The sequence below is a fragment of the Pseudochaenichthys georgianus genome, chromosome 19, assembly GCF_902827115.2.
Source record: "Pseudochaenichthys georgianus chromosome 19, fPseGeo1.2, whole genome shotgun sequence".
NCBI classification, from domain to species: Eukaryota; Metazoa; Chordata; class Actinopteri; order Perciformes; family Channichthyidae; genus Pseudochaenichthys; species Pseudochaenichthys georgianus.
In genome coordinates this window covers 28342792-28369256 of record NC_047521.1, presented here as the reverse complement: position 1 = coordinate 28369256, position 26465 = coordinate 28342792, and the positions used below count along the sequence as shown (strand labels likewise).

The 26465-nt window shown below is 46.4% G+C and overlaps 2 protein-coding genes and 1 long non-coding RNA gene across 3 annotated transcripts; 2 read left to right on the top strand and 1 right to left on the bottom strand.

Moving 5' to 3' along the window:
* Positions 1–1874: 1874 nt before the first annotated feature.
* On the top strand, positions 1875–4997 carry LOC117464567 (uncharacterized). Its single transcript, XR_004554104.2, has 3 exons — positions 1875–2014; positions 2213–2299; positions 4919–4997. It is a non-coding gene; the product is annotated as an uncharacterized lncRNA (long non-coding RNA).
* Positions 4998–10973: 5976 nt separating this feature from the next.
* Positions 10974–13454, top strand: LOC117465094 (mucin-19-like). The gene is made up of 4 exons (XM_034107979.1): positions 10974–11078; positions 11277–11363; positions 12134–12901; positions 13228–13454. The coding sequence occupies exons 1-4, from the start codon at positions 11027–11029 to the stop codon at positions 13362–13364; spliced, it is 1044 nt and encodes a 347-aa protein (XP_033963870.1). The 5' UTR covers positions 10974–11026; the 3' UTR covers positions 13365–13454.
* A 1301-nt stretch (positions 13455–14755) lies between these two features.
* On the bottom strand, positions 14756–26436 carry mrpl38 (mitochondrial ribosomal protein L38). Its single transcript, XM_034107604.2, is given in 13 exon segments — positions 14756–14978; positions 15653–15789; positions 16980–17138; positions 17841–17886; positions 18451–18523; positions 23529–23621; positions 23624–23733; positions 23857–23981; positions 24327–24358; positions 24361–24429; positions 24431–24454; positions 24456–24527; positions 26358–26436. Coding segments are annotated over 13 exon segments (1101 nt in total). The 5' UTR covers positions 26382–26436; the 3' UTR covers positions 14756–14841.
* Between the last annotated feature and the right edge of the window lie 29 nt (positions 26437–26465).

Sequence of the window (26465 nt, the reverse complement as noted above, 5' to 3'; positions counted from 1 at the left end):
CGTTGATCCCGTCGTGGCGAACATTATCCGTCTCGTTGAACCCGTCGTGGCGAACATTATCCGTCTCGTTGAAACCGTCGTGGCAAACGTTATCCGTCTCGTTGATCCAGTCGTGGTGAACATTATCTGTCTCGTTGATCCCGTCGTGGCGAATGTTATCCGTCTCGTTGAACCCGTCGTGGCGAACGTTATCCGTCTCGTTGAACCCGTCGTGGCGAACGTTATCCGTCCCGTTGATCCCGTAGTGGCGAACGCTTTCCTTCTCGTTGACCCAGTCGTGGTGTTTTTATCCGTCTCGTTGACCCAGTCATTTCGAACATTATCCGTTTCGTTGATCCCGTCGTGGCGAACGTTATCCGTCTCGTTGATCCCGTCGTGGCGAACGTTATCTGTCTCGTTGAACCAGTCGTGGCGAATGTTTTCCGTCTCGTTGAACCCGTCGTGGCGAACGTTATCCGTCTCGTTGAACCCGTCGTGGTGAACATTATCTGTCTCGTTGATCCCGTCGTGGCGAATGTTATCCGTCTCGTTGAACCCGTCGTGGCGAATGTTATCCGTCTCGTTGAACCCGTCGTGGCGAACGTTATCCGTCTCGTTGAACCCGTCGTGGCGAACGTTATCCGTCTCGTTGAACCCGTTGTGGCGTACGTTATCCGTCTCGTTGAATCCGTCGTGGCAAACGTTATCCGTCTCGTTGAACCCGTCGTGGCGAACGTTATCCGTCTCGTTGAACCCGTTGTGGCGAACGTTATCCGTCTCGTTGATCCAGTCGTGGTGAACATTATCTGTCTCGTTGATCCCGTCGTGGCGAATGTTATCCGTCTCGTTGAACCCGTCGTGGCGAACGTTATCCGTCTCGTTGAACCCGTCGTGGCGAACGTTATCCGTCCCGTTGATCCCGTAGTGGCGAACGCTTTCCTTCTCGTTGACCCAGTCGTGGTGTTTTTATCCGTCTCGTTGACCCAGTCATTTCGAACATTATCCGTTTCGTTGATCCCGTCGTGGCGAACGTTATCCGTCTCGTTGATCCCGTCGTGGCGAACGTTATCTGTCTCGTTGAACCAGTCGTGGCGAATGTTTTCCGTCTCGTTGAACCCGTCGTGGCGAACGTTATCCGTCTCGTTGAACCCGTCGTGGTGAACTTTATCTGTCTCGTTGATCCCGTCGTGGCGAATGTTATCCGTCTCGTTGAACCCGTCGTGGCGAATGTTATCCGTCTCGTTGAACCCGTCGTGGCGAACGTTATCCGTCTCGTTGAACCCGTCGTGGCGAACGTTATCCGTCTCGTTGAACCCGTTGTGGCGTACGTTATCCGTCTCGTTGAATCCGTCGTGGCAAACGTTATCCGTCTCGTTGAACCCGTCGTGGCGAACGTTATCCGTCTCGTTGAACCCGTTGTGGCGAACGTTATCCGTCTCGTTGAATCCGTCGTGGCGAACGTTATCCGTCTCGTTGACCCAGTCGTGGCGAACGTTATCCGTCCCGTTGATCCCGTAGTGGCGAACGCTTTCCTTCTCGTTGACCTAGTCGTGGTGTTTTTATGGAGCTTTTTCAGAGTTTTTACATAGTGTCAGATAGTATATATATATTATATATATATTCATATATATATATATGTATGTCTAGAAAGGTTTGGCCCTAATAATCATGCAGACATGTTTAAATATAATATATACGATTTGTAATGGGTGGGATTGATATAAAGTTGGCATGTCTGTAAAAGGGAGAAAAGTAAAAAAACAATATATGAATATTTAATGTGAATTTAAAATGATGGTCTCTACTAATCATAAATGCACAACAAGCTCCATGAAAAACTCCTCATTCTCAGAGTTTCATCTCAGATAAATGGTGTGTTCCTCTGTGCAGAGACAATCAGTCTGATCAGCAGCAGCTGCTGGAGGTGTCCCTCCTTTAAAGCTGGCTGGTGCTCAGGCAACACTCTCTTGGAAAACTGCAGAGATGGCAGCTGTTTGGATGCTCGTCTGTGTGCTGACTGTTTGTCTGGCCAGAGGTATTTACCTGTTTGATAATTGTGTTGAAGATGAAGGAGTAATGTTTGATTTAACAGCATGTTTCCTGTCCACAGTCTCTGGTTTTCCAGCTGGTGAATATAAGCTGCAGAGGAGACTGAGAGTTGAAGACATTTGATTTTATGCAGTGTTTCTTCTCTCTGTCTGACACTAACCTTTAATTATACTGTGTCCTACAGATCTGTCTCCCAATGAGATCTCCTTAAAAAAAGTCTTTCAACTTTTCCGGTCGATGGAGTCCATGTTGGAGCGAGACGCTGGCCAAGGTGAGTCATGTCTTTTCTCTTTACTGAACTTCATGGGATAAGATAAAGTCAACAGGTGCTATATTAAAAACACTTTTGAGGTACTTTGCCATTTTAAAAACAATTGTAATAGAGTACAGGTATAAAGGGGAAATATTGCCACCTAACTTAATTTACTTCACAGTTTTAGTAACTTTGAAAACATTTTCAAAATGATTTATTTAAAATTAAACTACAACAGATTACCAAAAGCTGTTTTGCTAAGGCTTGTATAACTTGAAGGGTAATTGAGTGGTTCAAAAGAGGTTGCCCATCTCTGTCACTTTAGACTTTTAGAGGAAGGTGCCGTGGTAATTGTAGTTTTTATAATCTGTTGACGACAGACGTCACGATGAAATGGCCTTTTTTCATAAAACAAAATGCAGGCTCAGTCTTTTTTTTTTAACTTTTTCTTTTAGTTTTTTATAAATAAACAGCCAGACAGACAGCACAATAGTAATTGGCAAACACATTTGGATGACAACAATGTGAGTCGAGCCCGACAGGATAAAAAAAAAGACAAAAAAAACAAAAAAATGAAACACAACTTAAAAAAAAAAAAAAAGGACTGCGACAGGACAAATTAAATAAATAAATAAAAATCGAAATGCTCTGAGTCTAAGTCCATTATTAATAACATAATGCAAAAGTCGATATCAAACAATGTGCATACATGTAACAAATAGACCCTTGTTGGTCAGTCAGCTGCCCACTAATCACAGTTTAGCACCACAGGTCCACCACCCTGTTGTACAAAGACATCCGGCATGTCCAGCTCCTGTATATACTTGTAGAAGGGGTTCCACATCTTGTGGAGTTTCCCCAGTGAGCCCCTCAGTATGCACCTTATTTTCTCGAGTTTGGCTGAATTTAGGACTTCTTTTAACCACGAGGTGTGTGAAGGGGATGTTGGAGACTTCCACATGAGCAATATCAGGCGTCTGGCTAGTAAGGTAACAAAGGCTATGAAGGGTGTCTCCAGAGAAGAGAGTGGCCATGTGGGTGGGGTTACACCGAACAGTACGGTCATGGCATTAGGAGCGATCGGTTTTCCAGTGATTTCTGACAGTGATCTAAAGATGTCAGTCCAATAAGAGTGTAAGACCGGACAAGACCAGAACATGTATGCGTGACTCGCCGGTGCTTGGCTACATCTGTCACAAGTTGGGTCCACCTCCTTATATATTTTCGAAAGCCTGAGCTTAGTAAAGTGTGTGCGATGCACTACTTTGCACTGAATCAGTCCATGTCTAGCACAAATAGAAGATTTATGTACATTAGCGAGTGCTTTTTCCCAAAGTTCTTCAGAAATCTCCTCCCCAAGATCTGTTTCCCAAAGAGATTTAATGGAGTTCAGGGTAACCAAACGAAGAGAATAAATCTGAGCGTAAATACACGTCATCATTCCCTTCAGAGTAGGTAACGGCCTAAGGAGTGTGTCTAGCGGCGAATCAGTGATTAGGAAACTGAGGAAATCTATTATTAACAAAACTGAGAATCTGTAGATGCCTGAAGAAATGTTGCCTAGTTAGTGCACATTTATCAGATAGCTGTTGGAAAAAGGCAAATGTGTTGTGAATATAAAGGTCTTTTAATCTTAACGCCTTGGTTAAACCAAATAGTAAATGTGCCATCTACTAAGGATGGAGGAAAAACATGGTTTGCAGTTAAAGGGGCTAGTGTAGAGTCTGTTTGGAGATCAAAGAAACGTCTGAACTGATTCCAAATGTTCAAGGTTGCTTTGACAATTACATTTTTAGTGTAAGCAGAGGAGGGGGTCTTAATGAGAGAGTGAGCCAATGCTGAAATAGATACTGGACTACAGGAAGCAGCCTCCATTTCAAGCCAACCAGGCGGAGAGTGCTGTGAGTCAGACTGCAGCCAGGCCTGTATTATTCTCAGGTTTGTAGCCCAATAATAGAACCTCAAATTCGGCGGAGCAAGTCCACCCCGCGCCTTTGGTCTCTGTAAACATTGCTTGCGTATCCTTGGGTTTTTTTTGTTCCAAATAAAGTTAGAAATAATAGTGTCAGTTTTACGAAAAAAAAGTTTGAGTGAGGAAAATGGGCACATTGAAATAAATATAGAAATTTGGAGAGTATATTCATCTTTATAGAGTTAATTCGGGCAACCAGAGACAGATTTAACACTGACCAGCGGTCGAAGTCTTCCTGTACGCGGGACAAAAGGGGGGCAAAATTAGCTTTATAAAGATCTTTAAATGTATCGCTCACCTGGATCCCGAGGTAAGTGAAGCTGTGTAGTGCAATTTTTTTAAATGGTCCACTATGTAGAGGGAACTCACGCGCCGCTCTATTTAAAGGGAACAATTTGCTTTTACTTAAATTGGAGTTTATAACTGGATACAGCACCAAATGAGCTAGGCTAGAGAGAGCTGCAGGGACAGACACAGATCAATTAGAGACATAAAGAAGAAGGTCATCTGCGTAAAGAGAAGCTCTCTGTTCAATGCGAACGGCATGTTTCCTGTCCACAGTCTCTAGTTTTCCAGCTGGAGACTGAGACTTGAAAACATTTGATTTTAAGCAGCGTTTCTTCTCTCTGTCTGACACTAACCTTTAATTATACTGTGTCCTACAGATCTGTCTCCCAAGAGATCTCCTTAAAGAAAGCCTTTCAACTTTCCAGTCGATGGCGTCCATGTTGGAGCGAGACGCTGGCCAAGGTGAGTCATGTCTTTTCTCTTTACTGATCTTCATTGGATAAGATAAAGTCAACAGATGCTATATTTAAAATACAGTCGTGGATCAACGAGACGGATAACGTTCGCCAGGACGGGATCAACGAGACGGATAGACCGCTACAATTAATTAAATTTCTGTAAACGTTTTTAATGAAAGGTATTTGTTTCAGTTCAAAGGGAGACCAACGAAGTGGAAGCTAAGCCTGTCACGTCACAGAAAGTTCGCCACGACTGGATCAGCGAGACGGATAACGGTCGCCGCGACGGGGTCAACGAGACGATAACGTTCGCCGCGACGGGGTCAACGAGACGGATAAACGTTCGCCGCTGATGGGGTCAACGAGACGGATAACGTTCGCGCACGACGGGGTCAACGAGACGGTGGATAACGTTCGCCACGACGGGGTCAACGAGACGGATACACGTTCGCCACGACGGGGTCAACGAGAGGATAACGTTCGCCACGACGGGGTCAACGAGACGGATAACGTTCCGCTACGACTGGGTCAACGAGACGGATAACGTTCGCCACGACTGGTCACGAGACGGAAAACGTTCGCCACGACTGGGTCAACGAGAGGATAAGGTTCGCCACACACGGGGTCAACGAGACGGATAACGGTTCGCCACGACTGGGAACAACGAGACGGATAACGTTCGCCACGACGGGGTCAATGAGACGGATAACGTTCGCCACGACGGGTCAACGAGACGGATAACGTTCGCCACGACGGGGTCCACAGAGACGGATAACGTTCGCCACGAGGGGTCAACGAGACGGATAACGTTAGCACGACGGTGGTCAACGCGCCGGATAACGTTCGCTACGACTGGGTCAACGAGACGGATAACGTTCGCCACGACGGGGTCAACGAGACGGATAACGTTCGCTACGAACTGGGTCACGAGACGGATAACGTTCGCTACGACTGGGTCAACGAGACGTGATAATCGTTCGGCCACGACTGGGTCAACGAGACGGAAAACGTTCGCCACGACTGGGTCAACGAGACGGAAAACGTTCGCCACGACTGGGTCAACGAGACGGATAACGGTCGCTACGACTGGGACAACGAGACGGATAACGTTCGCCACGACGGGGTCAATGAGACGGATAACGTTCGCCACGACTGGGTCAACGAGACCGGATAAACGTTCGCCACGACGGGGTCAATGAGACGGATAACGGTCGCCGCGACGGGGTCAACGAGGCGGATAACGTTCGCCGCGCGACGGGGTCAACGAGACGGATAACGGTCGCCGCGACGGGGTCAACGAGGCGGATAACGTTCGCTACGACGGGGGTCAACGAGACGGATAACGTTCGCCACGACGGGGTCAACGAGTACGGATAACGTTCGCCACGACGGGGTCAACGAGACGGATAACGTTCGCCACGACTGGGTCAACGAGACGGATAACGTTCGCCACGACTGGGTCAACGAGACGGATAACGTTCGCCACGACGGGGTCAACGAGACGGATAACGTTCGCTACGACGGGGTCAACGAGACGGATAACGTTCGCCACGACGGGGTCAACGAGACGGATAACGTTCGCCACAACGGGGTCAACGAGACGGATAACGGTCGCTACGACTGGGACAACGAGACGGATAACGTTCGCCACGACGGGGTCAATGAGACGGATAACGTTCGCCACGACTGGGTCAACGAGACGGATAACGTTCGCCACGACGGGGTCAATGAGACGGATAACTTTCGCCACAACGGGGTCAACGAGACAGCGATTATCGAGCTTTTATCTTTGCCATAAAATAAAACTTTCATTAATAAATCTGTTTTCTTTTCCAAATATCAAATTTTTTTTTGATTTGAGAGTATCTTATACTATTAGTGTATTTCTGCTTTAAAATGTCCTTAATATTCAAATGTGATAGAACTGCTGGTAAAACATCAGTTTTTTTTAATCCATTAGTCAAACTTGGATTATTTTTGTTCAATAACATGTCATCTTTTAGACCAGTGGACAGAACTCATAGTATCTGTATTTAGGGCTTTCTTTTACAAAATGTCCGTAGACCTAAATATTAAAAATGTAATGGAAATAAATGCTCCTTCAAGACGGAAAGGATATAAATCATGATTTATTTATAAAATATCTGTTTCAGTGCAAACACTTGCAAAATATAATTTGGTCCCCAAGCAGTCATTACTCTTCGAAAGAGAAACTTCAGTGTTTTTCCTGAACAGTGTCCCATGTCTATTGGGGAAACTGTTTTTGAAATGAGTCCAGTATTACGTAAGCAACAAAAAGCATAATGGGGGCTCTTTAGAGCAAAGACACCCTGAAATAAACATTTGAACGGTAACTCTCACTCAATACCGAACCAATTATACATTTGGGGTTGACAAATAATGAAGTTTTCCTTTTTAAAATACATACATTATATTAGAGTGGAGTTCATTATGAATAGCATCTAATAGAAAATTGTCTTTAATGTTGGCACGTCAGGAAACTTAGTTTTTCAGTGCTTTGGATTGATTGGAAGTTGAACGAAAACTAAAAGCTTTAACGGGTAAACTGCAGTACCTAATAGCTTTTATTACGTATAATTTAATGTCATTATTTCTGTCATTGATCCCAGACAGGACGGTATGAAATGTTGCCGTCTTCAGGTTATTTTCCAGCCACCTGTAGCATTTCCTCCACAGTCAGCAGTTTTTCTCGGGGTTTCCCGATCGCCGCCCCCCTCCGAACTTCCTCACTGTCAATCTTCTTCCACTCGGAGAAAGTCACTGGTTTCCCTCCTGCAGGACACGAAATCAGAGTCAGTAACATGCATTTACTAAATTAACCCGGAGCCTCGGAATCGGATTAGATCTTAAATTATGTTTTAAGGCATATAGCACATTTATTTACTTCTAAATATCAGTGTATATAGTGTCTAGCCCAAACACACAGAGTAAGACCTTTAAGGAATAAAATGTCCTTAAGTGCATAACATCTGACTTTATCCATCAGATTCTCTCATTTTTGCCCTATGGGATAAATACATGCTATGTTCCTGGTTCCCAAAAACATTGGACTCCTTTGTTTACTTCCAGAACATAGTGACATCACTCTGAAACACTCACGCTCCTATTGGCTAGCGCTCCAACACATTGTACGTGTTTGGCTAAGGGGCAGGACAGCTCTATACACCTGAACATCATTAGGAGAGGACTCTTTAAAGTAGAGACACTACATACTGATATACACCTGAACATCAGCAGGAGAGGACTCTTTAAAGTAGAGACACTACATACTGATATACACCTGGACATCAGCAGGAGAGGACTCTTTAAAGAAGAGACACTACATACTGATATACACCTGAACATCAGCAGGAGAGGACTCTTTAAAGTAGAGACACTACATACTGATATACACCTGAACATCAGCAGGAGAGGACTCTTTAAAGTAGAGCCACTACATACTGATATACACCTGAACATCAGCAGGAGAGCACTCTTTAAAGTAGAGACACTACATACTGATATACACCTGAACATCAGCAGGAGAGGACTCTTTAAAGTAGAGACAATACATACTGATATACACCTGAACATCAGCAAATCAAATCAAATCAAGTTTATTTATAAAGCACATTTTAAAACAACTTTCGGTCGCGCCAAAGTGCTGTACATGAATAAAAAATATACGGAACATATTGCAATTTGTAGCATTTAAATTAAAAACAACAAATATAAAGGCAGACACAGTTAAAATACAAAATGAAAAATGTCATGCTCTGCTCACTTTTAAAAGGCCAGAGAGAAAAAGTGTGTTTTTAGAGAGGATTTAAAAGCCCCTAGTGTCTGGGCCGACCTCACAGGTAAGGGCAGAGTGTTCCAGAGCCTGGGACCAGCTGCTGCGAAGGCTCGGTGCCCTCTAGTTTTTAGCCTGGTTTTCGGCACTACCAGCAGCATTTGGTCGGCAGACCTTAGAGCTCTGGCTGGGGTGTATCGCTGGATTAAGTCAGCTATATAAGCCGGAGCCAGCCCGTTTAGGGCCTTAAAAACAAATAAAAGGAGTTTAAAATCTATTCGGAACCGAACTGGAAGCCAGTGAAGTGAGGCCAGAATGGGGGTAATGTGGTCACGCCTTTTGTGGCCAGTCAGGAGACGTGCAGCTGCGTTCTGTACTAGCTGCAGGCGTTTTATGGATGCCTGATCCATGCCCACATACAAAGCGTTGCAGTAGTCCAGTCGCGATGTCACAAAAGCGTTAATTACCCTCTCTAAGTCTTTAAAAGATAAAAACGACTTGGTCTTAGCCAATAGTCGTAATTTAAAAAAGCAGGTTTTGACTACGCTGCTGACCTGTTTATCGAATTTAAAAGTGCTATTGAAGGTTACTCCAAGGTTCGTTACAGCGGGGAGGATGTTTTTACTCAGGGAGCCAAGAATGTCAACCTGGGAGGTCGGAGGTTGGGGTCCAAAAAAAATTACCTCGGTCTTGCTCTCGTTGAGGGTGAGGAAGTTTTGGCTCAGCCAGGATTTAATTTCAGCCAAGCAGTCCATCAATTGCTGTAAGGAGTTGGCATTAGCATTGAGAGGTAGATATATCTGAACGTCATCAGCGTAGCAGTGGAAGGGGATGTTGTGCTTGGAGAGAATTGCACCTAGGGGCAGTATATATAATAGGAAAAGGATGGGGCCCAGAATAGAACCTTGGGGAACCCCACAGGTAAGGGGGGCTTTTGCAGCAGGAGAGGACTCTTTAAAGTAGAGCCACTACATACTGATATACACCTGACCATCAGCAGGAGAGGACTCTTTAAAGTAGAGACACTACATACTGATATACACCTGAACATCAGCAGGAGAGGACTCTTTAAAGTAGAGAAACTACATACTGATATACACCTGAACATCAGCAGGAGAGGACTCTTTAAAGTAGAGACACTACATACTGATATACACCTGCACATCAGCAGGAGAGGACTCTTTAAAGTAGAGACACTACATACTGATATACACCTGAACATCAGCAGGAGAGGACTCTTTAAAGTAGAGAAACTACATACTGATAAACACCTGAAAAGCCACTTTAATCGAAGCACAGTGTAAATGAATTAAAGGGACAGCAGGAACCTCTGTTTTCCAGCAGAGCGTTGATGCTTTGTGATCCCGGCTTCGCAGCCGATGTGTTCAACGTTCCAGAGTCCATGTCCTCCAGCACGGATCGAACCGTGTCAAAACTATTGTTCAAAGTGGTCGCTACCACACCAGTGGGGCCTGTTTTCAGCCAGCCACTACAGTAGAGTCCTGGAAAGAAAGATAAAGGACATTTATTTTTCACTTCATGTCTGTGGAACACTACAATCACACCATTTCATTTATACCACTAAGTGTCTCTTCAGGCAAAAATACCCATAAAAAATGAAAGATAATTCATAAAGAATTACTTTTATGCATTTTATATTTAGTTTCTTCGTAGCATCATTATTGTTACGTCTTAAAAATGCAAGTTTCATGAGCAATCAGGTATTTTAGGTGAGGCATGACAGGAAGAAGGCTTTAAAATAACCCTGTTTTCTTCTCTTCTACACATTATGTGTTTAGGGAAGGGGGTTGTAAAATGTTGTAATTGAATTTCTTGTTTTCTGAAGAGGAGGGATATTTTGGATATTTACTATAACTTTTTCAGAGTTTTTACCTTGTGTGAAATAGTTTTTAGGCAACAATATAAAATGTTAATACAGATCTTTGTTTTTCAGGGGGAGGTCTTGTTATTTGTTGTAGTTGCGATACCCTCTGAAATGCAATATTCTTTTACTGATTTGAACATAATGTGAATTTAAAATGATGGTCTCTACTAATCATAAATGCACAACAAGCTCCATGAAAAACTCCTCATTCTCAGAGTTTCATCTCAGATAAATGGTGTGTTCCTCTGTGCAGAGAGACAATCAGTGCTGATCAGCAGCAGCTGCTGGAGGTGTCCCTCCTTTAAAGCTGGCTGGTGCTCAGGCAACTCTCTCTTGGAAAACTGCAGAGATGGCAGCTGTTTGGATGCTCGTCTGTGTGCTGACTGTTTGTCTGGCCAGAGGTATTTACCTGTTTGATAATTGTGTTGAAGATGAAGGAGTAATGTTTGATTTAACAGCATGTTTCCTGTCCACAGTCTCTGGGTTTCCAGCTGGTGAATATAAGCTGCAGAGGAGACTGAGAGTTGAAGACATTTGATTGTATGCAGTGTTTCTTCTCTCTGTCTGACACTAACCTTTAATTGTACTGTGTCCTACAGATCTGTCTGCCAATGAGATCTCCTTAAAGAAATCCTTTGCACCTCTCCAGTGGATGGAGTCCATGTTGGAGCAGGATGCTAGAGAAGGTGAGCCCTAAAGGCTAAAAGGTCAGAAGTGGTGAAAATGATCTGAAAGCTGGGAAATATAAGATGAACTCAAGATATTTAAACCGTGTATAAAAGGGTTTAAAACATTATGATATCTGTATGTCTTATACCAAGTTGACACCCAGCCCTTGAGGAACACGATGGGGTGATGATGCTTTGAACTGGTTTTAAAAACATGAAATTGGGAAGATTTTTGTATTTGATGGCCATCCCATGTTGATGCCATGCGTTTGAGAAATGTCGTGCCAAATTGAATAACTTTGAGAATTGATCTTAAAAACGGTCCTCAATCCGGCAGTGGCTCAGTCAGTAGGGGATTGGACTGTGAGCCGTAGGGGCGCCGGTTCAAGTCCCTGACCAGATCTAAAAATGGAGTGTGGACTGATACTTGGAGAGGTCCTAGTTCACCCCTGTTCTGCCGGGGTGCCCTTGAGCAAGGCACCGGAAAACCCCCTTCCCCCCTTACTCCCATTGCTCCCGGACGCTGTGCAATAGCTGCCCACTGCTCCTAGTACTAGACTCCTGGTGCTAGGAAGGGTTAAAAGCAGAGAACACATTTCACTGTGTGCTCTGCATGTGTGACCATTACAGAGGGTTTCATCCCTCCCAATATTATTAAATGCCACATTAAAAAAAGCAAGAATTAAAAGAAAACTACAGAACAATTCACGCTGTGATTTCAGTCGACGTATAACATCACGTGATTTCTTTTGGTTCTTATTTTGTTAATCAATCCTTCTTTCTTTCAGTACAACTGGAAACCAATGACGTGGACGCTGATGCGTCTGGTCACCAGAATCCTGAACAAAAGCCCCAGAGCGTCAACGAGACAACAAATGTCCAGAACCAGGTCGTAACGAGGGACAACGGCACGGAGGGGGGCGTCCAGAACCGGGTCGTCATTAGGGGAAATTCCACTGCGGGGCGTGACCTAAAATGGGTCATCATAGGAGGCGACTCCACAACTGAGGACGTCCAGAACCGGGTCGTCATTAGGGGAAAGGCCACGGCGGGGGGCGTCCAGAACTTGGTCATCATTAAGGAGAAAGCGAAGACGGGGGGCGTCCAGAACCTGATCGTCATTAGCGAACCCGCCACAGCAGAGGCTGTCCAGAACCGGCTCGTCGTTAGGGGAGTGGCCAAGGAGGGGGACGTCCAAAAATGGGTCGTCATTGGGGTAGACTCCACGACTGGGGACGTCCAGAACCGGTTTGTCATTTGGGGCGAAGCAACGACGGGGGGTGTCCAGCAGAACCTGGTTCCCATGAACAACGGGACGACGGGGGGCGTCCAGCAGGACAACGGCACGACGGGGGGCGTCCAGCAGGACAACGGCACGACGGGGGGCGTCCAGCAGGACAACGGCACGACGGGGGGCGTCCAGCAGGACAACGGCACGACGGGGGGCGTCCAGCAGGACAACGGCACGACGGGGGGCGTCCAGCAGGACAACGGCACGACGGGGGGCGTCCAGCAGAACAACGGCTCGACGGGGGGTGTCCAGCATGAGCACAAAGGTGAGCTCTAAAGGCCAAAAAGACAACAGTATGTGTCTCATAAAAGTGGTGTGAAAGATCTGAAATCTGTGATATGTATGATTAATTTGAAACACAGCAATGTCAAGCTAATCGTGTGTATAAGAGCTAAAACAAACCACTTGCATGTCTTATAAGTTAATGCATCAAAGTTTGGTTGCTGAATTCACTTCCAACATCGCTCATTTTTTACAAAAACAGGATTTATTAAGTAACCAAGCCCTTGAGGAACTATTACAGAATTGATGCTGTGATTTCATCATGTATTATCTTGACGGCCATCATTTATGACGCAAATATTTTTTCAGTACTCCTGGATACCCATAAAGTAGACGAGCAGATGTTGAACGGGACGATGAGCGACGAGGAAAAGTTGAACGGGACGATGAGCGACGAGGAAAAGTTCAATGGGACGATGAGCGAGGAGATATTCAATACTGCATAGATTCATCTTGTATATTTCGAGTGTCTTGGAGAGCTTGATATCTGAGACGTTATCTTAGCAGCAATATAATAAAACGTGTATACTTTTCTTAAATAACGTGTCAATCCAATGTTTGTTGCAATGCTTGGCTCTTATCATGCATACAATATGGTGTCCCACTTCCCATGTAGGGGTGTCCATACATCAATATGGTGTCCCACTTCCCATGTAGGGGTGTCCATACATCAATATGGTGTCCCACTTCCCATGTAGGGGTGTCCACAGATCAATATGGCATCCCACTTCCTATGTAGGGTAGGGGTGTCCATACATCAATATGGTGTCCCACTTCCCGTGGGGGGGGGATGTCCATACATCAATATGGCATCCCACTTCCCATGTAGGGGTGTCCACAGATCAATATGGGGTCCCACTTCCCATGAGTGGTATACACCAATCAATATGGGGTCCCACTTCCCATGAGGTTGAGATATGTTTAAAGGACTTTGGAAAGGGCTAAAGAGATGATTTTTTCACAGGAGGTATGGAAACTTAAATCCACCCAGAATTCTTTTTTCAATAAAATGTCAAATTACTCACATAATCCTGAGAGGCTAGTGCTGAAGAAGAGGTCAAATTGAAAAAAATTCAAAACATGTGCTTGGTGCTCTGAACCTTTGAGTGTGTTGTTTAACTTGTGTGGAACCCGCTTGCAAAATGTGTGAACCCTGCGACCAATCCAATGTTTGTAATACAATGCTTGGCTCTTATCATGCATACATCTTCCCTTAACAGTTCAATATAAGCTCACCTGGACTAGAAAAGTATTTTAAAAACTCTTACTACATAGGATTAGCAGACATTGGTCATGTCAGTAAAAGGGAGAAGATTAAACGTGCAATATTTTGAGAAATGTTCATTAGGAAACCTTGCCCTCCCAAGTGCAGGCTTTCTTGCAGGGTAGTCTGAAGTCCATATGCACTTCTGTGTGCTGACTATAACAAGAGGGTAGAAAGGTGGTCTACAATAACAATTTAGCCTCAAAAGAAAAGTCAAGAATATAAACTTGGTATACCCAATTCAGGGTTTCACAATCTTCTAAACCTGTCACTCAAAATAGAAATGTTCAGTTTCTTTTCTGCATTTATTTTCAATCTGTATTTGCCAGATAGAAACTTACATTTCTAAAATAACCATATCCTGCTGAGCACTGAAACGGCACCGTTAAATGCTTTAAATTCGCCGAAACTTTTTTTTAAATAGTTCTTAGGTCAGAGATATTCTTGTTTGTATTTTGCAGAGAAATACCTCACATGTTTTAAATGGCCATATCCTTCCTGTTTCCTTCAAAGAAACAGATCCAATAAGTGGAAAGAATAACCTCCTCGTGACAAAGAAAATGAAATCTGCAAGACTGAAAATTGCTTTATTGATAACATACATTCCAAACATGACGACATATTTGCGAGGACATTGAGGGTTTTCTAGAGTCTCATAACTAGTAAATTCCATAGGTGTGTTCCTTCCCGTTCCTGTACCTGTCCAGGTAACGCAGCGGCTGCCGGTGGGGGTGTTTGACCTGGGGGGGGTGGTACACTGGGGGGCGGATGAACTCAAACACCGGCTCCCTCATATCTGCAGAGACAGGAAATGCAGACTTATTATTCTCACGGCATTTTGTGTTATGGTCACAAAAATAATGTAATCTATTGATTCGTGTTCACCAACACGATTTTGCCCTTTTCTTCGTGTCACACAGAACGATTTTAAAACAATGTATTTCTATTGGTAGTATGTTTCGTGCCTGCACCACGTCTCTTTGTCCGGTCGGGTTGTGGGGTTCATAAAAACATGTTCTTACTCAATATCAAGCCACGATTATTGTTTTAATTTTAAATTGTATAATGTCGGACTTTTTTTGCCGTCCGCGAGGAAAAGAAATGGCTCAGAGCCTCAGAATAGAATTTCCTTCCAATTTGTTATTATTTACATTGCTTTTAAAATCGTTCTGTGTGACGCGAAAAACATTGTGAATTCGTGTTGGTGAACACGAATCAACAGATACATTTTGTGACTATAACACGAAATGCCGTGAGACTGTTGGAAGATTCGATTCCACTTTGTCGTCAATGCTATGTAATGTCATAAAGTGCACGAGGCTTCAATGAAATCACATAACAGAACAATGTACACAACTATATATAAATGTATTTGGAAAATGGGTAGATGTAGAGCATATACACATAGGGTGCAGGGTCTAGGAATATATGGCTGAGTACATGGTTAAAGAAAGGTGTTTGTTGACGTACTGAGCGAGTTGTGGAAGGTGTCGCTGACGGACTCGTCCCATTGGCTCTGGAAAAAGGAGAGGCCTGCAGGCGTCATGGCGTCCTGATGCTTCCTGTAGAAATCCAGAGTCTTGAAGGAGCGCTCGGCCAGAGAGAGGCTGCAGGAGGAGAGAGAGCAGTGAGTGAGTGAGTGAGTGAGTGAGTGAGTGAGTGAGTGTGTGTGTGTGTGTGTTCTGGTGCATCAAACACTCACTGTTTATTATGCATGTGAAGTTACTGACATGTTTTTCAATTTAGTTTTAAAGAAAAGTATAAAAATCTCTTAAAGGTCCCGTGTCATGGCCATTTCTTCTGATCATGATTCCATCGTTGAGGTCGACTAGAATAGATTCACATTGTCCAATGTTCCAAACTCACATTGGTTTCTCACAGCATCTCTGTGTAGTCTGTGTATTCACTCTCTGTCCTACACGGCTCGTTGGAGCTCCTGCCCCCCCGAGCTGACCAATCAGAGCGCACTGTGCTCTGATTGGTCAGCTCGCCCACTCTGTTCTGATGAGTCCACCACCGTTACAGCAGAACATCAGTGATTATGTTTTACAGTGGCGTTTGTTAGCAACCAGGAAATGACTCCAGTGATGACAAACAGATGAGAATGCTGCGTGGGGTCTGGGGGCCGTGCTGGCGGGACGTTGCGGGGCTCGCTGCTGGAGCTGGGTTCATTTCCTGCTTGCTGCGAGACATCGCGAATGGACGCGGGAAGGGGGGGGTGCTGAGGGGGCTGCAGCACGCACCCCCAGCACCCCCAAACGCGCCGCACCTACAGTGTAAGCGCTCCACTAGCACCCCCCCCCCCCCAGCACGTCACAGTTTCACCGCTGAGAGTGTGTGTGAAGAGCTCCACGGATTGGTCCACTTGGACCAATGGACCAATTTGGGTATGGGCACGTCACTGTACTCAGGAAGAACTAGGGGAAATATCCAACGAGGCGTTCTGGGGCAGCAGACAGGTCTTCTCTGAGTTAGAGTTTTACTCTCTACAGGGTGCACTTTGAGGGTTTGTGACTCTGCAGACCGTCACATGCAGAACAACCTTCATAACACAAGGGGACGGGTCAGAACCAGAAGAGCATGACACGGGACCTTTAATAGAATTAACATCCGTGTTCTTTAAAGATACCAAATACTGCGTGCTTGTAGCCTAGAGTTCAACCTTGAACAAACACCATCAGTGATAACACACAAACACACACACACACACACACACACACACACACACACAACACACACACACACACACACACACAAACAATAATAATGATAATAATAAGTTGAGTGTGTCCCTCACCACGGGGTCGTCCGGACGTCTTCCTGGAAGTCGATGCGTACTTCCTGTTTGAACAGGAAGTAGACGTATCGGTGGAAGCCGGTTCCTTTGGGAGGGAAGGGGGGGAGGTAGTGACACAACTCCTCCCCTTCCTGCACCGACCCACCTGGTATGTTCCCTCTGTGCACGCACACACACACACACACATTTATTTACATGCATTTATACACACACGCAAGTGCGAGTTCTTCCTCCATGTTGGACGTACGGCAACCCAAACAGGACATTTGACGTCCGTACTGATCTAATAACAGAGTTTTGTTAATAATACATTTCTAATATTAAATAAATGAAAACAATTCACAGTTAAGAATTAGATATTAATTATGGACGCCATAAATGACTGCATACATTTACAGTTTCTTATTGTTCCAGTGTGAAGGCTGTCGAACTAAAGCTAAATCCATTCTTCACTTATCCTAAGAATGTACTTCAGTGTACAGTTTTACTTTTATGCTGCTGTGTTGATTGTATTTTGTAACTTTGGCAAAACAATTTCCTTCGGGATGAATAAAGCTTATCTTATCTACTCAACCCACTAAAAGGATTTCTTCTCAAATAATCTGGAAATTACGTCGTAAAATCAACAACTCGTCTCGTTCAGATTAATGTGGTCGTTTTTTTTTTTCTTCTTTGCGAAACGCCACTGTGTCAAATGTCCTGTTTGGGTTGCCGTAGCTGTTCAATATGGAGGATCAACTCGCGCCTGCACAATCGAGTAGTGCCATACTTTTAAACTTCTTTCTCCCCCGTTCCATGTCATTAAAACAAACCTTGAGTATGTAACTGAAACACAAATAACGGGTGACTTGTATTACTCACACGAGCCAGTGGACGTATTCTGCCTCGTTATCCAGAAGATGCTCATCTGAAAAAAGCATTTAATTGAAGGCACTTGCTGAGAACCAATCAAAAGGGGGGAAGAAAACCGATCCCGTCACAATGGAAACTCTCATGAATGCAATCCATCTTTTTTTAAATTTCTACATCATTAGTTTTTTATTTAAATGCAATCCGATAAATGTTTTGAGTTATGATTTTTATTTAAATGCAGCTTATTGTTTCAGAGAAATAACTTTGGATTCACGTCATATTGAAAAATAATGCCTTATATTTTAAATATGACGTGATTAGTTTTTAATACTGACTTTTTATTTACGTGTGTGTGTGTGTGTTTTAAATATCTAGTCATTATTTTAATACATTTTCATATATTTAGAAAAAGGTTCTGTTTTTTATTATTATTTAAAAATAATTTATATTATTTCTTTTAAATGTTTTTTTCTTGCTATTATGAGAGAGAGTTTCTCGTCATTTTAAAAATGCTTAATGTTATTTTGCGATTATTTAAAAAATAACCCTAACTCATTTTTCAACACAATTGTATTATCTTGAGATAGTAAGTTCTACGGGAATAGTATGTGACTCTTACCTGGACAGGTGAGCATCAGTGTCCACAGGGAGCCTGCCTCTGCTTCAAAACTGATCTGAGGGACGGACGCCGCCTGGAGACAAGAAACAGACAGAAAATGTAAACTAATAAAACGCAGGGATAATAATAATAATAATAATAATAATAATTAATTAAATGTATAAAGCGCTTTTCCTGGTGCTCAAAGCGCTTACAAGCCAGTAAAACAAAATAACAACAAAAGTAAAAAGTGCTAAAACTATAGGAGGACTAAGGGCGAGGGGTGAGGGTAGTGGATTAGGAGTTGAAGGCAAGAGTGAAAAGGTGAGTTTTGAGGGGTTGTTGGAATGATGTGAGAGTGTTGGCGATCTGACGTGGCTGGGGAGGGGGTTCCAGAGTGTGGGGGGGGCTGCAGCGAAGGCCCTGTCCCCCCAGGTCCGGAGCTTTGTCCTGATGGGCTGCAGTAGGTTAGCTTCAGCAGACCTGAGGCGACGGCTGGGGGTGTGTCGTTGGATGAGGTCACAGAGGTAGGGGGGGGGGGGGGGGGGGGGGGCAAGGTTGTTGAGCTTTGAAAGTGAAAAGTAATATTCTAAAGTCAATGCGGTGTTTGATGGGGAGCCAGTGGAGGTCATGGAGGAGAGGGGGGATGTGGTCGGAGCGTCGGGTGGAGGTCATGGAGGAGAGGGGGTGATGTGGTTGGAGCGTCGGGTGGAGGTCATGGAGGAAAGGGGTGATGTGGTTGGAGCGTCGGGGGAGGGTCATGGAGTAGAGAGGGGGATGTGGTTCGGAGCGTCGGGTGGAGGTCATGGAGGAGAGGGGGGATGTGGTCGAGCGTCGGGTGGAGGTCATGGAGGAGATGGGGGATGTGGTCGGAGCGTCGGGTGAGGTCATGGAGGAGAGGGGGGATTTGGTCGGAGCGTCACGGTGAGGTCAATGGAGGAGAGGGGGGATGTGGTCGGAGAGCGTCGGGTGGAGGTCATGGAGGAGAGGGGGGATGTGGTCGGAGCGCGGGTGGAGGTCATGGAGGAGAGGGGGGAGTTGGGCGAGGGATGTGGTGGAGCGTGGGTGGAGGTCATGGAGGAGAGGGGGGATGTGGAGGCGGATAGGGTGGAGGTCATGGAGGAGGGGTGAGGGGAGCAGTGGAGGTCATGGAGGAAGGGGTGAGTGGTCGGAGCATCGTGGGGAGGTCATGGAGGAGAGGGGGTGATGTGGTCGGATAGGTGGGTGGAGGTCATGGAGGAGAGGAGGGGATGTGGGTCGGAGTCGGGTGGAGGTCATGAGGAGGAGGGGGGATGGGTCGGAGCGTCGGGTGGAGGTCATGGAGGAGAGGGTGATGTGGCGGGGAGAGGTAGGGTGGAGGTGATGGAGGAGAGGGGTGGAGGTGAGGCGAGCAGGGGGGGGGTATGGAGGGAGGGGAGAGGGGGGATGTGGTAGAGGGGGTGGAGGTCATGAGGAGAGGAGGGGGATGTGGTCGGAGCGTCGGGTGGAGGTCATGGAGGAGAGGGGGGATGTGGTCGGCGGGGGGGGGGGGGTAATGGAGGAGAGGGGGGATGTGGTCGGAGAGTCGGGTGGAGGTCATGGAGGAGAGGGGGATGTGGTCGAGCGTCGGGTGGAAGGATAGGGGGGGATGTGGTCGGAGCGTCGGGGAGTCATGGAGGTAGGGGGTGATGTGGTCGGAGCGTAGGGGTGGAGGTCATGGAGGAGAGGGGGGATGTGGTCGGAGCGTCGGGTGGAGGTCATGGAGGAGAGGGGGGGATGTGGTCGGAGCGTCGGGTGGAGGTCATGGAGGAGAGGGGGGATGTGGTCGGAGCGTGGTCGTGGTCGGAGGTCATGGAGGGAGGGGGGATGTGGTAGGCGGAGCGTCGGGTGGAGTCATGGAGATGGGGGGGATGTGGTCGGAGCGTCGGGTGGAGGTCATGGAGGATAGGGGTGAGGGGAGCCAGTGGAGGTCATGGAGGATAGGGTGATGTGGTCGGAGAGGGTGGTGGAGGTCAGGAGGAGAGGGTGGGAGTGGTGGGAGAGGAGCGTGGGGGGGGGAGGTAATGGAGGAGAGAGGGGGGAGGGGGAGTATGGGCGGCGGGGTGGAGGTCATGGAGGAGAGGGGGGATTGTGGTCGGAGCGTCGGGTGGAGGTCATGGAGGAGAGGGGGGGATGTGGTCGGAGGGGGGGGAGGGGAAGGGGAGGATAGGGGGGAGTGGTCGGAGCGTCGGGCGGAGGTCAGGAGGATAGGGGTGATGTGGTCGGAGCGTCGGGTGGAGGTCTGGAGGAGAGGGGGGATGTGGTCGGAGCGTAGGTGGAGGTAATGGAGGAGAGGAGAGGGAGGATGTGGTCGGAGCGTCGGGTGGAGGTCATGGAGGAGAGGGGGATGTGGTCGGAGCGTCGGGTGGAGGTCATGGAGGAGGGGGGGATGTGGTGAGCGTCGGGTGGAGGTCATGGAAGATGGGGGGGATGTGGTCGGAGCGTCGGGTGGAGGTCATGGAGGAGAGGGGGGATTGGTCGGAGCGTGGGTGGAGGTCATGGAGGAGAGGGGGGGATGTGGTCGGAGCGTGGGTGGAGGTCATGGAGAGAGGGGGGATGTGGTCGGAGCGTCGGGTGGAGGTCATGGAGGAGAGGGTGAGGGGAGCCAGTGGAGGTCATAGAGGAGAGGGGGGATGTGGTCGGAGCGTCGGGTGGAGGTCATGGAGGAGAGGGGGGATGTGGTCGGAGCGTCGGGTGGGTGGTCATGGAGGAGAGGGGGGATTTGGTCGGAGCGTCGGTGTGGTGGTCATGGAGGAGAGGGGGGATGTGGTCGGAGCGTCAGGTGGTGCCTGGAGGAAGGGGGGATGTGGTCGGAGCGTCGGGTGGAGGTCATGGAGGAGAGGGGTGATGTGGTCGGAGCGTCAGGTGGAGGTCATGGGAGGAGAGGGGGGATGTGGTCGGAGCGTCGGTGGAGGTCATGGAGGATAGGGGGATGTGGTCGGAGCGTCAGGTGGAGGTCATGGAGGAGAGGGGGGATGTGGTCGGAGCGTCGAGTGTCTGGAGAGTCATGGAGGATAGGGGGGATGTGGTCGGAGCGTCAGGTGGAGGTCATGGAGGAGAGGGGGGATGTGGTCGGAAGCGTCGGGTGGAGGTCATGGAGGGAGAGGGGGGGATGTGGTCGTAGCGTCGGGTGGAGGTCATGGAGGAAGAGGGGGGGATGTGGGTCGGAGCGTCGGGTGGAGGATAGGGGGATGTGGTCGGAGCGTCGGGCGGAGGTCATGGAGGATAGGGGGTGATGTGGTGGAGCGTCGGGTGGAGGTCATGGAGGAGAGGGGGATGATGTGGTCGCGAGTCGGGTGGAGGTCATGGAGGAGAGGGAGGATGTGGTCGGAGCGTCGGGTGGAGGTCATGGAGGAGAGGGGGGGATGTGGTCGGAGCGTCGGGTGGAGGTGAGCAAGCGGGAAGCTGAGTATGCTGTTGCTGTTGCAGGTGATCCAGTCGGGATGTTATGAAGGCATGGATCAGAGTTTCAGCAGCGGTCGGTGAGCGGGAGGGTCTGATGAGAGGGAGGGTCTGATGAGAGGGAGGGTCTGATGAGAGGGAGGGTCTGATGAGAGGGAGGGTCTGATGAGAGGGAGGGTCTGATGAGAGGGAGGTTCTGATGAGAGGGAGGGTCTGATGAGAGGGAGGGTCTGATGAGAGGGAGGGTCTGATGAGAGGGAGGGTCTGGTGAGAGGGAGGGTCTGGTGAGAGGGAGGGTCTGGTGAGAGGGATGAGAGGGAGGGTCTGATGAGAGGGAGGGTCCGATGCGGGCGATGGTCTTTAAATGGAAGAAAGCGTTTTCTGTGTAATCTAATAAAACGCACGGATGGAGCGATATGGTGCGTTCAAAGACCAGATGAAAACAATGTTTATATGCATGTTTACAAACCATAGCCTGTCCTTGGTACAAACCCTGAAGACACAGCTTTATCTATGAGATGACTTTATCTTGAGTGTTAAAGGAGCAGCTATAATGTTAACTATCATTTTAACTCAGCCTCGCTTCGATCAAACCAATCTGCATTCAGAAAAACACACTTTAAAAGAAACAGAACTGTGGTGACGTTTGCGGTTATATCTGCGCACTTCGTCACAGATGGAGGGGGAGTGAGCAGGGGAAGGACCATTTGTGTTGACCGCATGCGCAATCACATACGGCAGTGGTTTTCAAACTGTGGGCGCGACCGGTACTGCAGGGGGGCGCGGGAAGAAATTGTAAACAAACACTGCTCGAAAATATCTCATTGGTCAGAGAGCTGTGGGCAGACTGCTGCCTTTTGCAACATCCTACTTGTGAGAGAGGCTGCCATCAAACGAAATGCAGATCAAAGCTGAACATTGAGAATGAACTGAGAGTGGCTGTCTCAAAACAAAATACATTTGAATTTAAAAATCTACTCAGGGAAGAAGGCCTACTAGTTTTAATCAGGCCAAATTACCGTACTTTTCGGACTATAAAGCGCACCTTGCATATGAAGCCGCAGCAGCAGCTAACTTGTCCGTCTGTCTTGCTCTCGTTCTGTCTCTCGGTTCCACTTTTACTTTGGCGCGCTACCTGTCTACTCTTTTCCTGCTGGAGCCGCCCGCTTAAGGTGGCGGGCGCGGACCGGTCCTAGAGCCCGTAGTGTTAAAGGTCGTTAATTTTACCTGTAAAATCCATAGATGTAGGAGGTTCCCTAGTGGCCGTTAGCTGGACAAAAAAAATGGGGGAAAAAGTCGCGGCTTATAGTCCGAAAAGTACGGTAATTCACAGTTTCTATTACAAGCACTAGTTCATGTGTAATCCATAATAAAATGATAGTTCGATCTTTATATCTTCTTATTATTAGCAGACAAAATGTAATGTTTTTACAACAATATACAATTAATCCTACCAATATAGATGGGAACCGGGTTGGGGGGGCCGACTGAAAAAGTTTGGGAACCACTGACATACTGCATACGGCCAAGAAACGATTGCATGTTTGCAAATAAAAGGTCCAGCGCAGAAGACCAGTGGAAAGACTTTTCTTGCACGTCAGACAACGTTGTTCTCTTGTTCAGTCCCTCGCGGCACTAATGTTGGATTACTACAGCCGCAATAACATCCTTTTACCTACTTCTGTTGGCGTCAGCCGGTTCCCATAATGCACCTGTCCTCCGTGGTCCTGGCTGTAGTTGATCTGCATCAGAACCTGAGGCAGAAAGAGGGCGTTTTGTGGAAGAGATCTCTGATACGGCCGTAGTGCTCGGCGAGTCTCTGATGTGAAAACGGACCGGAGCTCTTCCCCCATTCGTCCTGCACTCGATCCAGAGACACTTTCACTGAGGGGCCGGAGAGAGAGAAAAGCAGGTAAAAAAGACAATCAAAAATGTCCCTCACAGAAACATCTTTGTGTCCTCTGTCTCCGGGTTTTTAATAGAAATGTCTTTGAATGAGAGCTTACGGTGTCCTCAGACGAGACGCCTCTCCAGCTCGGCGTGTCCTCTTGTTTTCCCTTCACCAGCTGCGTCCTCTCCTTCACCTCCTTCAGTCGACTCGGCGTAGATACGGCAGCCCGATGTCCAACTTTCTCTGCATCTGAACACAGAAGACCAGCCGGGATGTCAGAGAGAATCAAATCAAAGGTATATTTGTATAATAAAGCTTTATTTATAAAGCGCTTTTCATACAACAGCTCAAGTGTTTTACAAAATGGCGACATGTCACAAGTTAAAAAATCAGCAACAACAATTCCCTTCAGATTATTTGTTAAGAACTTTAAAAGGTACGCGCATCAAAATATAACATGTCATCAGGTTAAGAGACACAAGGAGGTCAAAGGTATGAAAATACAAACATACAATAATGATTTCCACGGACGGATCAGAAACTGGATCAAAACAAATGCCAATAAAAGCCTTGACGTGTTGATCACTTCTCACCGTGCTCTGGGTCCTGTTTCTCCCACGTAGCTTCCGGTATGTTTTCCACCAGGCCGGTTTGTTCCTCGCCTCCTCGGCTTTCCTCAGGTACCGGGTTGTAGCTGCGGTATTTCTCTAGAGATCTCCAGATCTGTGGAGTCCAGATTCTCGTTTTGGCATCGGACCGAGAGGAGGGACGAGCCGGCGGAGGAACGCTGCGTGGGAGACATCGGGCAGATAGTTAAAAAGCACTTTATTAGAGGTGGAAGGGTACTCTAAGCTTGTACTTGAGTACAAGTAGAAGTACTCAGAATCTTGTTCTTGAGTAAAAGTAGAAGTACTCAGAATCTTGTTCTTGAGTAAAAGTAGAAGTACTCAGATCTTGTACTTGAGTAAAAGTAGAAGTACTCAGATCTTGTTCTTGAGTAAAAGTAGAAGTACTCAGATCTTGTACTTGAGTAAAGTAGAAGTACCAGAGTGTAGGAATACTTAGTCCTGCATTCAAAATGTTCCTCAAGTGAAAGTAGAAAGTATTCTCATCAAAATATAGTGAAAGACATTAAAAGTAGTCGTTGTGCAGATTGGTCCATTTCAGAATAATATATATGATATGTTTTATAATGATTGATCATGAAAGTGTTCTCAACGCTGGTGAAGGTGCAGCTAGTCTGAAGTACTTTGTAGACTGCAGGGTAGCTGGAGGAGGTGCAGCTAGTCTGAAGTACTTTGTAGACTGCAGGTAGCTGGTGGAGGTGCAGCTAGTCTGAAGTACTTGTAGACTGCAGGGTAGCTGGTGGAGGTGCAGCTAGTCTGAAGTACTTGTAGACTGCAGGGTAGCTGGTGGAGGTGCAGCTAGTCTGAAGTACTTTGTAGACTGCAGGGTAGCTGGTGGAGGTGCAGCTAGTCTGAAGTACTTTGTAGACTGCAGGGTAGCTGGAGGAGGTGCAAGCTAGTCTGAAGTACTTTGTAGACTGCAGGGTAGCTGGTGAAGGTGCAGCTAGTCTGAAGTACTTTGTAGACTGCAGGGTAGCTGGAGGAGGTGCAGCTAGTCTGAAGTACTTTGTAGACTGCAGGGTAGCTGGTGAAGGTGCAGCTAGTCTGAAGTACTTTGTAGACTGCAGGGTAGCTGGTGGATTCACTCCAGGTGGAACTAAAGTCTGATTCAACACTTGGTTAGATTTCACATCATTCATCCAGATCTGTGAAGTAACTAAAGGGATTAAATACATGTGGTGGAGGAGAAGTACACCATGTACCTCTGAACTGTAGAGGAGTAGAAGTACAACGTAGTATGAAATGGAAATAATATAGTACCAGTACCTCAAAGTTGTTCTTAAGTACAGTACTTGAGTAAATATACTTAGTTACTTCCCACCTCTGTTCTTGTGTTTATTATGTAAATAACTTGAGTGGTCGTACTTTGTTAATTTCAACCATGCAATGTATTGTAAATAACAGCCGATATGAGATGGATAACCCTGTCAGTGCTGCCGCTACTATTGTACATGAATACCCCTTTTTCACCAATGCACCACCACATTTACATTTCAATTGTCACTGTTTTCTATGGAGTTTGGCGAGACGTCTTACACATAACAAGAAAGCAAACGGATGTAACCAGACACACATTAAAGAGTACAATATATGCCTCCAAAATGTAGTATAGGAACAATATAAATGTACATAAAGTGAACATATTCAATTATAGTACAAGTACCTCACATTATTAAAATATAGGACTTGAGTAAACATATTAGATACTTTGAAACTCTGCAGTAGACTATATATGTATTTTTTGCAGCCGATGTATAGGATAGATAACACTTTAGGGGCTGACACTATCACTTTACATTAACACCCTTTTAACATCAATGCACAACTCATTTTAAAGTGTAATTGTCACTGTTTTCTAAGGAGTGTTGTGACATGTGTTTCTCCACCGACGCGCATCTGCTTTAAACTGATGAAACAAGAAAAACACGCAATACTATCAGGATGTACTTCAATGTAAACATGATATCATTCAGAAATAGGAGTTAAATTACCTGTAGTGATAAATGTCCTTGCATTATTGACCCCTAAATCTGCTCCAGTTCTCAGGGCTGTGCGCAGCGCCATATTGGAATGAGTTCTTTCGCTTTTTTTCGAAAGTA

What these genes read in the sequence shown, in the direction of transcription:
- LOC117465094 (XM_034107979.1), top strand. Translation starts at nt 11,027, where the DNA reads ATGGCAGCTGTTTGGATGCTCGTCTGTGTGCTGACTGTTTGTCTGGCC. An exon ending in GACTGTTTGTCTGGCCAGAG is followed by an intron (nt 11,079 to 11,276) that starts GTATTTACCTGT and finishes TGTGTCCTACAG; the next exon opens with ATCTGTCTGCCAATGAGATC. An exon ending in GGAGCAGGATGCTAGAGAAG is followed by an intron (nt 11,364 to 12,133) that starts GTGAGCCCTAAA and finishes TCTTTCTTTCAG; the next exon opens with TACAACTGGAAACCAATGAC.